Source organism: Talpa europaea (assembly GCF_964194135.1).
Source record: "Talpa europaea genome assembly, chromosome: 11".
In the NCBI taxonomy this organism is placed as follows: domain Eukaryota; kingdom Metazoa; phylum Chordata; class Mammalia; order Eulipotyphla; family Talpidae; genus Talpa; species Talpa europaea.
Genome location: NC_140078.1, coordinates 90,512,069 through 90,528,637, shown reverse-complemented (window position 1 = coordinate 90,528,637; position 16,569 = coordinate 90,512,069). Strand labels below are relative to the sequence as shown.

The following is a 16,569-nucleotide window of genomic DNA, read 5'->3' as shown; positions in this document are numbered from 1 at the left end:
TCTTGAGTCTGCCTTGTCACTGCTACCCCCAATCTTTGACTCACATTTTCCTCTTGTGTAGTAATCTATTTTCATCCCTTGATCCTAGATCCCCATGAAATCTTTTAAGAAGCATAGCTGGGCCTCCCAGTGGCGCGGCAGGTTGAGCACAGCACTGTGAGGCTGTGTGCAGCCCCTGCATCGCCGATTCGATTCCCAGCCGGCCAGGGAGAGACCCACATGGTGCGGCAGACCTCTCCTGTCTCGCCCTCTGCTCCCCTCAGCAGCGTCTTCGTTCTGTTTGCCTGTTCTGCTCCCCACTCTGTCTCTGGTGAATTCTCTCACTCTCCCACATCTGTGGCCTGTACCCCAGCTCTTGTATAAATAAATAAATCTTAAAAAAAAAGAAGCATTGTGAATGTGTCTGGCACCTAATATTCACAATGTTGTGTCTTAATCTATTTTGTTCTTAAATTCTTTCTCCACCAGCTTAAAACACATAATAATTTCACACACTGAATCTAGTCTAAACCATTGACAACTTTTCAATGACAACAGGTTGACTGGAATTCCTCTAACAACACCCAATAAAAGTTTGGCTTTAGGGCCCCAGTCAGCCGTGAAATAGTTCAGAAGCTATGTTATTCAATGTCTTTATATAGCCTATGGGAAAAAAATATAAATAGAAACTAATAGCAATGACTAAGGACAATTGAGTGATTGTAATTTTTGAAAAGACAAAATTGAAAAAACCACATCTTGCTTGATTCAGACACTGTTTGATGTGATTAGAATTTCTATAAAAGAAACTCCTGACCAGTATGTGACTAAACACTACAGGAAATAAATTGTGAACAAGAGAATTCTTTTTCTATCATAATAGTTATTATATTTAGAATATGCAGGGACTCTTTCCTTTAGTATATGCTGCTGGAAAATCTCTTTATTTATGTCCTTGATAAACAGTGCCCTAAAATAGTAAATACTTAGAGAACAGTTCATACCAACCCTCTAGAGTTTTTTATGGTAAAAGACAATTTGTGTTTCTGCCTCCAGATTCTTCCTTCAGACATACTTTACTCTGAATCCAAAAGAAAATGTCAGATCATACCTTCCTTTTCTAGATTATCTCAGTAATTGTAAAGGTTAAAATGCCTGAGCATATTGTCCAAGATCTCAGGGCACTGAACTAAAGCTTTCTCCTAGTCTATTTGCTGCTTAACTGGCAACACCCTACTGAAATAAGTGGAGAAAATAGAACACATAATCTTAGGCCATAGGTGTGTTACTTCTGATCTGTGTACATACAATGCTTTTGGTTGTTACTGGTGCCCTTTGAAAGTTAATTACCTCAGCCTTGGTCTGGTTATTTCAATTTATCACTTCTGTGAATTCAAAGGTTTCAAAGAATCACTCATCAAAACATTTCATTTCTATACTTTCTGAAAATTCTTTATTAACAAGCATAGATTTTTTTAAAATAGATACATTTATTCTTCCATTTGCTTCTTCTCTATTATCTCTTTGGTAGTTTTTTTCTGATTTAAAATGTCACAAATTATTGATAAGAAAAATAAAATGTACACATTTTAAATTTAAATGTAAAAAGAAATCATTTCTGAAGTTCAAAATGGCTAGTGGTTTTGTACCTACATAGATGTACAACCACAGTTTGACATCTTTTAGTATGTTTTAAGAACATTTTTATAAATAATTTTAATCTAAACAAAAAAGTAGAAAGATTATTACAATAAAAATCTATGCATTCATTATCTAACTATAAAATTGTTAATATTTAAAAAGTAGATAAATGTAAAATTTGCTCTCACATACCTTAAGGTGAGTAATTCCTAAAAGTCATTTTGTAGTTTTATATATTAAGTTCCAAAAAGTAATTTCATTGGTTTTTGTGGTTTTTAAACTAATCTTGATCTTCACACTAAGGATATAATATAATTGCCAAAACTTTTAACATTTCTGAATTCTTAGCTTATCTTGATCCCTCCATTTATTTCCTGTTGTTTTGCTGCTTGAACTTCTCAGACTTTTAAGCAAATATTTTGGATATTTCTGCTTCTCGCTCTACGGGGAAAACTCTTCGCTTTGTTAATAATCCTCTAGCTTTACTCTGGTTTCTTCTAACTCAAGAAGAGGTCTTCTATTCTAAGGAATTGAAGACTTGACATTGAATTCTAAAACAATTCTCCCTTTTTCTTTTTAGCCAATTCTCACATAAAGACTTCTCCCAAACTTCCCCTAGAGACTTAAATTCCTCACACAGAACAACTGAGATGAATTAAATCAACTACATGAATAAAAAACTGATGAAGTAACTCCAGTTAACAGGAACTGACTGACTTCTATATCTTTGTTAATCTGTGAGTAGCAAGATTTTCAAATAAGATAGCATATCTTCCAGACCAGAAATCCTGAAAGTCTAAAACACCTGTTGCATTATCCAACACAATTCTCTACCAAGCGTGCATTTTTTTTAGCTTGAATAAAGTTGAACTAGTATCTGTCTTTTATTTTCACTCTAGATGATCTATTTAATAATTTCCACTTTCCATAAATGACAGAATTATTTCATGGAATAAAATCTCACACAGAAGCCCAGTTTATAAAATATAAATGCAAAGAAATGGGGCTTCCTGACCTAAAGCATTGCCTGGTGAAGTAACATACTTTGAGGAAGGATGCTTTTTCCAAATTGACTCAAACTCATGATAGGTTAGCCTCACTGAGCATAGGCTTTCACGAGCTTAAATTTTCAAGTGCTGAGAGCAATTAAAAGATCACAATATGTTGCACTCAAAATCAGAAAAACAGACCAATACCAAGATACAACCTGAAAATAAGGACTTTGATTTTCAATTCTGTAACAGATTCACGGGACTTTTCAAGAATAGCTGAGAGGTTCCAGTTGTTCCTAATGGTTATATTTCACGTAATTATGATATCAAAACTAGGAAATTGACATTGGCACATGTGTGTTTGGTTCTATGCCATTTTATTTCTTTGGTAGGTTTGTGGGCCCTCCATCATAATCAAAGTATGTAATTATTTCATCACTACAAATGTTTCCCCCTCGCTATCTTTATGTCATACCCACCCTCCTCACCTCCACCAACCTTGACCCCTGACCATTGCTTATCTGCTCTCCATCTCCATTTATATAGCTTAGAGAAAGTTATATAAATGGAATCATAAAGTATGTGACCTTCAGATACTAGCTTTTGTCATTGAATATAATGCCGCAGGGATCCCTCAAAGTTACCTTATATATCAGCCAGTAGTTTGTTCCTCTTTATTATTGAGTGGTATTCCGTCATATGGATATACCACAATTTATTTAACCATTCACTTACTGAGGAATTTGGGGGTTGTTTCCAGTTCCTGGTTGTTATATATCAAACTGCTATGAGCAATTATGAAAACGTTTTAAGAACAAGAGTTTTCGTTTTTCTGGGATGATTGCCCAGGAATATAATGTGCTGATTTGTATGATTAAGTATACATTTAGCTGTTTTTCAAAAAGTGTCAGACTGTTTCCCTGAGTGATTATATTATTCTATATCTCTATCAACAGTGTGTGAAATGTCCTCACTTTCTTTACATCCTCATCAGCATTTTTCATTTTAGCTGCTCTGCAATATATGTAGTAACATCTCATTGTGCCTCAGTTTTCACTTCCTTAATGTCTTATGAGGTTGAACATCTTTTCATGTGATTACGCACCATTCTTATATCCTCTTTAATGAAATGTCTCTTCATGTGTCTTGCTCATTTTCAAATTGCAATATTTAGTTTTCTTAATATTGAGTTTTGAGAGTCCTTCCCCCTCGCCATCTATTTCTTGCATGGAATATTTATAGAAGTAGCTTCAACAATACATATACCTTAACTATTAATTTTTCTCTGATCCAATTTTATTGCACATCCATTGCATTTGGGTATCGAGTGTTCCTGGTAACATTTTGTTTTTTACAATATTATTTATTCATTTCTAATAGTCAGTAAATTCATTTACTGATTTCATTCAACATAAAGAGCAATTCAAACTTCAAAAGCAGTGTAATTGGTGAGAACTTGAAGTAGATTGATGGTTTTTCTACCCACTTCGGTTTTGGGGAATATTTTTTAAATTATCTTTGTAGGAAAAAAAACAACTCTTGTGAATGTTCCAAGAGCATGTGAAAAAAATGGGAATCTGAAGATGGATATGGAGAAAAGAGTAATGACATTCCTTATCATTTTATTTATTTATTGCTACCTAAAAAAATTTCTGAGGTTAAACTATTTCACTGTGCTTTGTCTTCTTGAAAATTTCTCTAATTTCTTCTTCAAAAATTTGGAGCTTAAAAATCATGCTTTTTATGTTTTCTTGTAACTGTTTTAAGAAGGGCTCCTTTTTGTGCCATGTTGAACCAGAAGCCTCTGAATTAATAAAAGCATTTCATGAAATCATTCTGCAGTGATAAAGGGGGAGCTGTGAGGGCCAGTGGCAAGTAAATGGAGCCTAAAATAACAAGCAGAGAGGACATTTTCCTGGGTATGTCTCCGCTGCAAGAAAGGAGTGAAATGGGTGGGGAAAAGCCAGCAAAGGAAAGAATCCTGTCTAGGAAGTAGATCCATTTGGACTCAGCAGGGTAGCGCAGATAAGTGAAATATCTAATAAGAGACTACTGCTTAGATGTCTATAATCTGCTAAGTGAGGCGGAAATAACCAGAGATTTCAAGAAATAAGGACTCGTATTGAATCTTAGCAAATTACATGATTTCTATTACCTTTACTTTGCTTTTCAATCAGTGGAAAAACTAATGACTACAAAGTGAAGAATAAATGGGAACAAGTTCCTAGACCAATGTCCAGACTATGATGGAAGCTAAAGAAATATTGCTGAGTGGGTCTCCCTGGTGGCACAGGGATTAAGTCTCAGCACTATCAAGCTATCACCAATCACTGCAGCATGAGTATCACCCCTGCACCTCTGGTCTAGACCTCAGTTCTTGTATGCATAAATAAATAAAATAAATCTTTTTAAAAATGAGAGAAAAATATTGCTGATGATGTTTTGTTGAGAAGTCCTAACTCACTGGAGTGTAAGTTTAATTTCAAAATCTTTTTTCCTGGAAATTATCTTCACTCAGTATTGCTCAGTAATTGAAATTGCTTAATCATCCTGCTGACTGACACAGTACCACCTCCCCTTACACATTACAGTTTTACCTTCTTTGACCTGATGGCAACCTCAAATACTTCACCTTCTTCCTATCTGCTCGTCTACTACTGTTTTCATTCATTTCAGGATTTCTTACTATCTCATGCCCACTTCTGCTCTGGATGATTTTTAAGCAATAGATGCAGTGTTGGGTGTGAATTGACGATGATATAGGGTTATAGGTCAGGAATTATTCTTTTTTCTTCCCCAGCACAAAATCTATTCCTGGGGTGTTCACTCTGCTGTTGGTAAATGTTTAAGCTCTAAATTGTTCAACTGTTTGTGGGGTGTGGCAGGTGTTTTGGATCTTTCAGCCTGGGCTTCGGAAGTGGCCTCTTCTATAAAGAGGGACGGGTGCTCTGACCTGATCCAGGCTATAGCTGTTCAGTGTTAAAAGCCTCAGACCAAGCCAGCAGGCAACGCTCTGTACCCCCACCTCTGCGCTCTCCAGCAATGCATCCTCCTTCCTGGGTGCAGGCTCATGCACCTCCTTATCCAGTGCAGTGCTGGGTCTTAGGAGCTCCAGTGTTGGGGTGTGCCTGTGTTAGCAGCTACAGGGGGCTCTTCATGGCAGTCACACCCACTTCCTGTGGCTTCTATAGCCCATTGTCACTTAAGCCCCGTTCACTTCAAGTTTTTCCTGCCTATTCTGCCAGCCCCAGACCAATATTTTTTTTTACTTTGTTTTACAACAGTTTTGTTGTATCTAGCAGGGTTAGCCCAGTGTTGGACTAACCCAGGAGCATTTAAAAGTCAATCTTCTACTTGGGAGATTTTAGATCACGTAAGTGGAAGGATGTTCAACCCCAATCTTGCAGGAGGGCTAAATTGTGACTAAATCTTTTCAAGGAAAACTTTTTTCCTTCCATTTACAACCAAGACCAAAATAGATATGTTTCTTTGACATTTCCTTTCAGCAGCCTTTTTTAAGACTATAAAATTGCTGTTGTTTGTTTTAGAAAATCTCAGCTATTAATTAGATTTCTCTACTGGGAAAGGAATTGGCTTCTTGGCTCTTATAAATCTCTGCTCTGGTCCATTTTGTAGTGAGCTTTGTAATTCCACCTGGGATTTTTGATACCAATTGACACTGCTTAGGCAGCCCACTGGCCTTTCCTACCACATACCTGTCCTCATTGCTTGAAAACTCTGGCTGTTTTCAAATTTAAATATATTTCAAATTACTCCCTGCTGGATTAATAATTACATTTTCAAATGTGATTTACAAGAGTTCTATGAAAAGCAAAAAATTGAACACATGAAGACATAATCTTAACTTTTAGCAATACAATAAAACGTGCATTGTTCAGCCAGGAGTTTCCACAAAAATTGCCCCCCTTTATGTTCAATTTTATGGTTTTAAAGATTTTAGTGAGTCAAGTCTACAGTAGTATATCACATTTTATTTTAAATATTCTTTCAAAATATGACACTAAAGGTGAACTATGAAAAAATCCTGTAACATCAAATTAGATGTTTGCAGTTAAGAAGGCATCCTATTTCCTAGCCAGGTGGAGTGGGATGGTGAGGGATGGTTCAAGTTTGGAAGACTTGGAGTCCAAGCTAAGATGGCAGGAAACAGTGGTAGACCTCAGTCTATGTGACACTCGTCACAAACTAACATTCCTGAGTATTGGTTAAGTAATAAAGGGACTCGGTTCTGCCATGGAAGGAGAGGGATTTTGGACCCAAATGTCTTCCCATACTGGCCAGCTGTGTCATCATATGATATATTAATACTTTCAGTTTTCTTCTATTTAAAGGAAAACTAGTAGTTCTTATCTTCCTGGGTATTTATGAGAATTAATCGAAATAATAAATATTGAACATCTAGAATACAGTTTGATAAACAGTAACCATCAATAATAGTTATGTGGCTTCCCCAATGGAACAACCAAATCTAATCATTTTTATGAAGAAGAGGCATCAAAGAGGCTTCATAATATTAAAGTGGATTTTATGATGCTAAAAAAATAATTGTTCTTATATTTTATAATTTATAATCATTGTATTTCATCTATTTAGGATGCAATTGTATGTGACTGACTGACCAAATAAAGACTAAATGTTTTTAATGTCAAATAATCAATTTATTTCTCTTGGACCTGTTGGAAAGTACCCTTTAAAAACGACCTTTAGGAAGAAAAAACAGTTGAATACTTAGCCAATTTTACTAAAGTAGAAGACAAATGTGTTGGAAGTGAGCATGCATATATGTATTTTTTAATAATTTGAAGACAGTTTGACTATCCAGGACATAATGTCTAGACATCCTAAATGGATAGACTGATAAATCTGACAACATAAAATTAAAAATTTTATACTGCATAAGTAAAATCCAAAGTCAAGTAACAAAGTGGGAATATTGTTGGCAGTTACATGACAAGAAAATGGCATTTAGTATACCAAAAAAATTCTTATAAATAGAACAGTAGCAAACTCTGAAATTTGCCAAAATATGAAGACTTCAGAAAAATAAATGCAAATGGATAATAAATTTTTAAATGAATTTCCATACACTTTCATCACTTTTTAAGTACAAATTCAAACAATACCATCAAAATGCTGTTTTTCTACATTTATTTTATGTTTTATAATTTTGGTGTGTGTAAGTTAAGCAGGAATAGCTATTTGCTGTTGGTGGGAACATAAATTTGGAATGTGTAGATTTAAATTGTACGTACCTACTACTCAATTTTTGTACTGCCTGTGTTAGTGCTTCAACACAAAGCTCTATGCATTCAAGAATTTTCATTGCAGGATTATCTTCACAGGTGTATTTTAAATCCTGGATAGACCTAAATTTTCATGACATTGAAACAGTAAAGTAAATAAAACTAGTTATATCCTTAACATGTTAACCTTAGCCCCTAAAGAGGATGTCAGAAAGTATGAGTACAAAACTGGAATAATGTAGAAGTTATTGTGGTGTGAAAAAAAAAGAAATGTGTAAGCAGCTTTTATTGTGAACGTCCATGTATGCAAAGAAAAATAAAAATTTGGATATAAGTTACATGTATTTGAAACCTTCCTAGAAAAAAAAAATAGGAAAAAAAACCATGAGAGTACATTTACGAGTATGAATATAGACTTTCAAGAAAGGAGTAGTATTTCATTTAATGTTTTCCTGAAATTTGAAATTTTCTCCTTCTCATGTATGGTTTTCTTAATTTTTCAATTGAATTAATAATATAGCATTGGTTTATAACATTCATTTATACAGACTTACATATACTACATTATACTATCTCCAAAAGTGTAGTTTCCATGTTTACTTTGACTTTTTAAAGTTAATAGTGAATGTGCTGATAAAAATATATTAGTTGTAAAAGACAAAATTAAATGTTATTAAAAAGCTAGCAGGTAACTTTAGATGTTAAAAAACATGTGCTGTGTGCTCTTGAAAGGGAATTGTCAAAACTTGACATTGTTGGGGCGAAATGATGTATTTGTTGGGGCTTAATGAGTTTTATTTTCCCCCAGATAAAGTCAAAGGAAGATCAAGAGCAGGAACACATTTTGACTCAGCCCGGAGACGGAGTCGAGCAGTCCTTTATCACATCTCTGGGCACCTGCAAAGAAGAGAAAAGAACAAATTGAAAATAAATAATGTAGGTGGTGTGTGTGTACACTGAATGTTAGAGTTTCCCCTGGTGGCAATGTTTGAATTGCTAAGGAAAGCCTCCAATTATTTATTGGCTTTCCAAGATTTTTTTCCACTTTGCCCGGTGCTTTTCTATAAAGAACAAACTGGAAAAGGTCAGCAGTTATGAGGCATTTCTGTAATAAAAGTGCTTAATCATAGTGTTATCACAGCATAGAGATTAGAATATTATTGCAGTCAGTACAGTATGGTACTAAGGGCACTGAAAGCGGGGACACACTGGTTACATTTTATGAAGAAGATACAGCAAGACAGATTACACATTCATAGTTTGTTGGTTAAAATTTCTCAAATTTAATTTTCGTGCTATCTGTTTTACATTTTATCTAATTTCACTGAATGCTTTTATCCAGGCAGACCAGGAAAAAAATCAGTCATTACTCCATTTAAAAATTTACATTTTATATAAAACACAGTTGGAAATTTCACACAGTGGAACATTGGATTTGAAAGTACCTGCCATACATCACACAATTTTGTAAAGAGTTGCCCTCCTAAGTGAGTTACAGTCGGGCTACTTTCTGAAACCTGCTACTTATCAATTGAAAGCCATAGCAAAGAACTGTGCCTATAAAAGGTAATTTTTTTGAAATTTTATATGAGACACACGCTCCAGGATTTCACACTTAATTTCATAATTGTTTCTTAGCACTAAGCACTTTACCAGGAAATCCAAAGCTGTGTCTTTTAGTTGCAGACATTCAAAGATAAGTTTTCAAATGATGGCAATGCCTCGAGTTTGCTTTGTGGAACCTTCAGAAAACACACTTGGGGACTTGTGTGACTATGGATGGCAGCAATGAACGCTCAGGATCCAGTTTGTCAGTTATCTTAGAAAAAGTCACATCAAAAAAAAAAAATAGTTATTTTGGAATTGATCTGAGATCCAGAAGTTCTGGGAGTTAGGGACATTTTTTACATAGAGACTCCCTAACCTGACAACCAAATGCTTTGATAAAGCAGAATCATCCCTTAGAAATACAAAGTATCTGCTTCCCTGATAGTAGTGAACTAAGAAAGATGCAGGAGCTCAGGTCTGACATGAGATTGTTGCAAACCTGGTTCTTCTTGGGCATGATTCCTGTCTGGAAGCCAGGACAAGGTCTTCATCCGTTTGTGCTCCACGACCATCATCCGTGCTGGTGCGGAGAGTTGCACACTGCTGTCTTGAGCTGACCTAATATAAAGGTTTCCAAAGGATGCCACCGCCTCAGCGTCACAGTGATGTCCTGAGAGTCCAGAGACAGACTTTAAACAATGCCACTCTTGATCTCCCTGATAATTCCTATTTATAGCTCCTTTTGGTTACCAAGTCAGCCTTAGTGAAAGTAAACAAGTTGCAGGAAGAAACAAAGGTAACCACATCTGGGCTTGGTTCTATGCAACAGCAACCAGCAAAGCCCCTAAACAAATACTAGCCAGAGAGTCAGTAAATGCTGCAAGCTGACACTGTCTTCTAGCCTTTGGTCCAGAATCATTTAAATATCACAAGTACTGGGGAGCTTTAAAACGCTTTTGCTGAACGGGCTGGGTTGGTTTTTTTTTTTTGGGGGGGGGGTTATTTTTTTTTATATTGGGCTGGTTTTTTCTTTAGATTCAACAAAGTACAGAACAGTGTTTCAAAAATCTGATTTAAAAAACCATAACTCCAACTCCCACGGCTTAGCTAATTTGCTAAATTGCTGTTCATTTAAGAAGTACAAACATCAGAGTGGAACATTGAAATAATAAAATGTAATTAAGGATGTCTAATCAACATAGTGATTCTGATAATGCAGGTAACATCTTACTTCTGGATCTGAAGCATGGAGGCAGGACTAGCCTTGTTTACCATTTCCTTGCAAGGAGGTCAGAGTAGAACAGCTAAAAGGTAGCAGAAAGAGAAGAAGGAAATGGTTTAACTAGTTTCTTGGCTAAAAAATCAGTCTTTGGGGGGAGGGGGAACTCTGGTGGTAATCACCTTCACACAAACAAAAAGTTCTTAATATTTTTACAGTATTCTATTTTTATAGTTTTGTCATTTACAAATTCTTTATTTTTCTTATATTATTGGATTCTTACATCGAGCCAGTTCAAGATGTGATTTTTTTATTAGTTCCATTTTAATAATGATGCCCTTACCTTGCTGTTTCTCTGATGCTTCTTTGTGGAGTAGGAAGATGTGACACAACCACGGGCAAATGAGCTCTTCAGACCATTAGCAAGGTTTCCCAATCAGGGATGTGACACCTTTTAGTCCTGGCTCTAACTTTGCCTGGTGTATCTTAGGGAAGGGCTGTTCAATTTCTGCTTTCCTTGGTTTGCTGCTCTGGCTATTAAATGATAGTGGGTTGATACAACCCACTCCAGCACAAAGAAAACGTAAAGATCACACAAAGGAGATGCTGTAATTGTTGGAATATTCCCAGCAGGGTGCTGTGGGGCTCCCCACCTAGGCACACACAGTGCTGGGATTATTTGATGTGATTATAAGAATAATTTCCTCTCCCTTTGCTCATGCAGAAGTTGCAAAGAAATGTTGCAAAAACAGTTTAGATGTGGTCATCTTAATTAGGCTTGGGTCTTAACTGTTTTGTTTCAGTAATTCACTGGGTAGAGGGTAAACAGTTAAAACACCATTGGAACTAAAGAAGTATGCTTTAAACTTAAGAAAGACTAACTAAAATCAAGAATAGTTAGTTGTATTATTCCTTGTACAAACTCTATGCTTCTGGGTTAGAAATAAGCTGATCTCCCCCCATCCTAAAGCACACTTTCCAGGCATAAGAAATTTTTCTCCATTCAAAAGGCTTTGGATAGAACTTTATAAATATAGTAATGGGAACAAAGGAGCATCTGGGTTTTTTTATTTATTATTTTTCAGGTGCTTGGTCAAGATGTAGGCAAGATTGAGTTTAAAACCCTTTAAAATTTGTCAATCTGAGATACATTGAATTACTAGTATCTTTTAAATTAACTTTCAAGTGTGTGTTTTAAATGGTTTATGAAAATGAAACAGCATCATCTATTTTGGGATTTGTAGACTAACTGATACACGGTTGACCTTTTGCATCAGCATCACTGATGCTTCATGTAATCAGCACCATACAAAGGAAAGACTTTATTTCTTGACTTTTCCCAACCCTCTCTCCTAGAGGAAGCTTTACCTTAAAACAAGAGAAAATTGAATTTCTATAACATTATAGGAAAAGACTTAGTTGGATAAATTGAGATATTCTCCTATGGCTTCTGGAATAATGTCTTATTGTATTAAATATTTGAAAATAAATTATATTAGAATCTATCCTGTCCTGTTGTGAATAGAAGTCCTTGCCAGCTTTGAAGGGATTAATGCTGATGGACCCAGACTCTCCCTTCTGTGCATTAGCCTGTGCTTTGAAGAGAAATCTAAGAGTTGTACTTCGCTCTTTTCTCAGTTTTATGACAAAAATCCACATTTGGAACAAGTTCCTAGAAACCAGAGAATGAGGCAAAAAGGGAATTGAACAAAACATAGATGTAGCAACAGATGGGCATCAAAGAAGCATCTGGTAGTAGTAAAGAAGTCCCTTGTCATGAAATACTGACTTTATGAGGTGTGTGGGGGTTGAGTGAGAATATGAACAGGAAGTACAAATGTGTTGGAAATGCCTACTGAAGAGAGGTGCAAGGTAGGGGTGCATTCATACCAAGGTAGCAGAAATATTAGGTCACTCATTTGACTCTGAACCTTTCATGAATCCTCAAATACGTCAGGAATCTCTGAAAATGCCCCATTAATTGCACTTGCTTCCATGGCTGAACAAGAAAACACTGTAGCCTGCAAGTAGCATGGACACTAAAACTTTCAACTGTTCATTCAACTTAACTTTTGAATTTTAGTTTCCAGTACCTATCTTGTATTTCTCATTAATTGAGGTCAAAGCAAGGTGCAAGTATCTGGTCATGGGCCTGTCAAATTTCCACACACAGTATTGTTGGGTCTCCTTTTGTCTCACAGCAATAAGGAGAATTGTTCATCCATTTGGATTGCTTTCAAAGTGAAATGCTTTGCAGTTATAAAAACTATAGCTATTCTTTTGCTTTTAATCAGCTGCACGGTGCACATTTCTCCTCCCATGACTTGAATAATAACTTTCTTAACTTCTTCTCAGTTCACCATCTTAATGAGGGCTCCCAATGTCAGAATAAATCCAGGTCAATCAGGGTTATGCGATTTGGGGTCTCGACTTGACACTTCACCCACAACCACAATGGTAAAATGCAAGTAGCTAGCAAACCCAGTTAGATTTTGAAAGAAATGTAAACAGCTGGTATCTAGTTATCCTTTCTAGAAAAAAAAAAAATGGGACCTTTGCTGTCATTAGATGAATTTCAGGTCAAATATCATTTTTGGATAATGACTGCAGTATCAAAACTAAGTATAGAGAATGTCCCCATGAAAATAAAAATATAAATGTATCTTAGATAATGGTCTTTGATTTTTAATGAACAAGTCTGAATTACTCACTTAACATTCATGACTCAACTCTGCATATTCCTCTTACTTGTAACAAAGATCTCTGCACTATTTTAGTAGAGACATTTCTACTTTTGTAGAAAGTAGAAATCACTGACTTCCAAATATCATTTGCACAATCATCGTCTATATGAATGATATATGACTGTCCATTTAAATGATGCTCCTCACAAAAGTGTGTGTTTAAGACTTTGTGATCAGTGCTCTAATGTGTCTCCCTTCTCTCCTTTTTGTCTTCATCCACAGAATGTTTTTGTAGATAAACCAGCATTTCCGGAGTACAAAGTCTCTGATGCAAAAAAATCCAAATTCATACTTTTGCATTTTAGCACTTTTAAAGCTGGCTGGGACTGGCTTATTTTGTTGGCGACGTTTTATGTTGCCGTGACAGTACCCTACAACGTCTGCTTTATTGGCAACGATGACCTGTCTACGACTCGGAGCACAACCGTCAGTGACATTGCCGTGGAGATTCTTTTTATTATAGGTAAGAGCCAATGGCTACTTCCCTAGAGGATTTGCATTAGGGAAGGAACTGTGATCTGGATTTTTGTGACACAAATTTGAACTAAATTTGCATGGGTGTGACTCAGTCTATGATGCAAATTGTGGAGAAGCACATATTTGGATTTCTGAAAATTGCTTCTTCCAACTTTCTGGCTGTTCCTTTTCTCATACAGACCTAAACCAATTTCTTCAAAAATGGGCTAGAGAAGACTTGATGGCTGTTTGGTTTGTGCTCTTACATCCATCATGACGTAACTATGCAGGGTCAAAGGTGGGCTGCCTATCAGTAGTGATAGGATACTGGTCCAGTCCCAGCGACAATGGCTCTCCACACTCTTCCATGCCTTTTTGGGCATGTTGATGGCACTCTCCATAGGTGGTCTGGTTGCAGGAGCAAAGGATTACTTAAGCCTTCCAGTCAACCAGGAAAAGCAGTGAGTATCTGATTTTAACCTAAACAAGAGGACCCAAGGACTGTTTGCCGAAAGTACTTATATCTAGAATATGGGGTACTGCAGTTGAAGCTGCATTTGTTCCACACTTAGAAGTTCTTTACTATTCTGACCCTTAAATCTTTGTCATGTTTAGACCAAACCCCAGCTTTTGCTTACCCCTTCTAGGGTAGATTCTGGATCTCCTTGAAGACTTGACAATCATCCTGTCCAAATGCTTGATTGCTGTTGGTAAACCAATACCTCCTTCTTTACCAGTCAAAGTGATGTAGGGCAACATTTTTCTGGTAAGGATGAGAAAATGTTTGGAGGTTGTCTTCAAGAAGTTAGGTGGATAAAGTCATGAAAATTAGATCTTACAAGTTCAAAGAAAAAGAAATTACTGAGGCAGATCAAAACCTTGTTTTAATGATGGTGGAACTTTCTCCCTGAAGCTGATGATGCTTTGGGACCCAACTGGCTTCTCTTAACTGGCAGTCGACATACTTTTGCTCTGGATGAGTTTGGATGCTTTTGGTGTGGCTTGGACCTCATTATTAACATTGTGTCTTCTGAACACCTCCCTCAGAGTCCTCTTGGGACACCTCCTCCCACCCCAAAAGTAGTGGCTGTGGATGTTTGGCCACTAGATGGCAATGTTGTCTAGTTAGGTAGCTTGGTGAAGCTACAAGCTCAAGAAAATTATCTTGAACTTATTTTTAACCATTGTTCATTAGGAAGACATACCCATACATGAATATGCTAAATCACTGTTAAGTAGGAAATAATAACATTCTAATTTTAAAAGGAATTAAAAATGAAAATTGTAGACAAATTGGTTGTGTCTATGGACCACTCCATTGTGGTTAAAGTTTTCAAGATCTTGGGTTATCATTCAATTTGTCTAAGCCTCAGAATCTTCTCTCCTTTCTCCACCTCCTTCTCATTATTATTCTCATTATTCTGGTTATTTACAGCTCTGTCACAGTTATATCTGGAACTTTCTTTTGCACTCTTCCTTAGTATTTGGTTCCTTAAATATTTCCTTCCTTAAATATTTGAAATTCCAATTCACATCTGGTACTAGTCCTTTGGGAGATGATGTTTTGTTTGGATTTTGTGTTTTTAGGTTGCCTTCCTCTACTAAACTAGTGAAATGTCTTGCCCCTACACCCTCACACCTTTACCAGAATTCTCCTGTATTCTTTCTTACTGCCATTTGTAAGATGCATTTCTCAATAGGCAATTCCCCTCCCTCACTATGCCAAAGGAATAGAAAACTACTCCTGTTTTTATGCAATTTAGCTTCCACTGAGATTACAATTTAAAATTTTGGTCAGCCTACAGTTTTAGTGTGATTTCTTCCTGGAATCCTTAGTTGACTGGCAATTTTTTTACAAACAGTAAAAACTTACTTGCTATTTTCTATTGCTTTCTTCCTGCTCTTAAATGGAAAATATTACTATAACCTACTTGCAAATATTGTTTCTATTAACATTTCTCAAATTTTGTTTTCTGGACTTTATTCTATGAAATATCTCAAAACAGTGGCCTAAAAATGATCACTGAGAAATATTAATAAGTAAAATACTAAATACTAGGAAGACTATATTGTTACATTAAGACAGTATTTATACTATTATTTGTTAAATTCACATGTACAAAAAAATCCATATGTGTAGTAAGATAATGTTTATTTTCTATTTTTGAAACAGTGCAATTAAATTGTCATAATCAACTGGGTCAGAATTGTTAAAAAGCAGTTAAAAAGATTTGGGAAGGAAAGGTTATCACACAGCTAAAAAATGCTGCTTTTCAAAATATTTTTTTATTTGTACTGCTCTATACAAATGTAACATGATGTGATAATTTTCTAAATGGGAAAAAAAGTAAGTGTTCCATGAAAAAAAAAGAATTGATAGTCAAAATGAAAGTTGGGAGTTAACACAACTCTTTTGGAGATTAACAGAGCAATTTGAGCATTGTAAATCATCTGAGAAATTCAGTGATAAGGAAATCTTTCTGTGATTAATCCAGCACCGCCTAAATTTATTTTTACCTCAGAACTCTTTCCTTTCAGACCACTTAGTAACACTCTTTTGGGAAGACTGATTAAAAACATTTCCCTGATTAGATTCAGTATCTGAGTGTAATTGTGTTAGTCAGAATATAAATGCAAAATGGTGAACTATGGTCACTTCTAACTGCTGTCTTCCTCTTCAAATTGTAAATCATCGTAGTTCTTTGGGATCAATAGGGCACAAGGTG

The 16,569-nt window shown here is 35.8% G+C and overlaps 1 protein-coding gene across 1 annotated transcript in view; it reads left to right on the top strand.

Moving 5' to 3' along the window:
* The window catches only part of KCNH8 (potassium voltage-gated channel subfamily H member 8), a gene marked incomplete at both ends in the record, with an annotated part of 247,880 nt that overhangs the window by 116,564 nt on the left and 114,747 nt on the right, over positions 1-16,569 (top strand). Inside the window, 2 exons of the mRNA XM_084247027.1 lie at positions 8,685-8,812; positions 13,610-13,850. Of these exons, the coding sequence (XP_084103153.1) occupies positions 8,685-8,812; positions 13,610-13,850 (369 nt within the window). The remainder of the gene's footprint in view (positions 1-8,684; positions 8,813-13,609; positions 13,851-16,569) is intronic.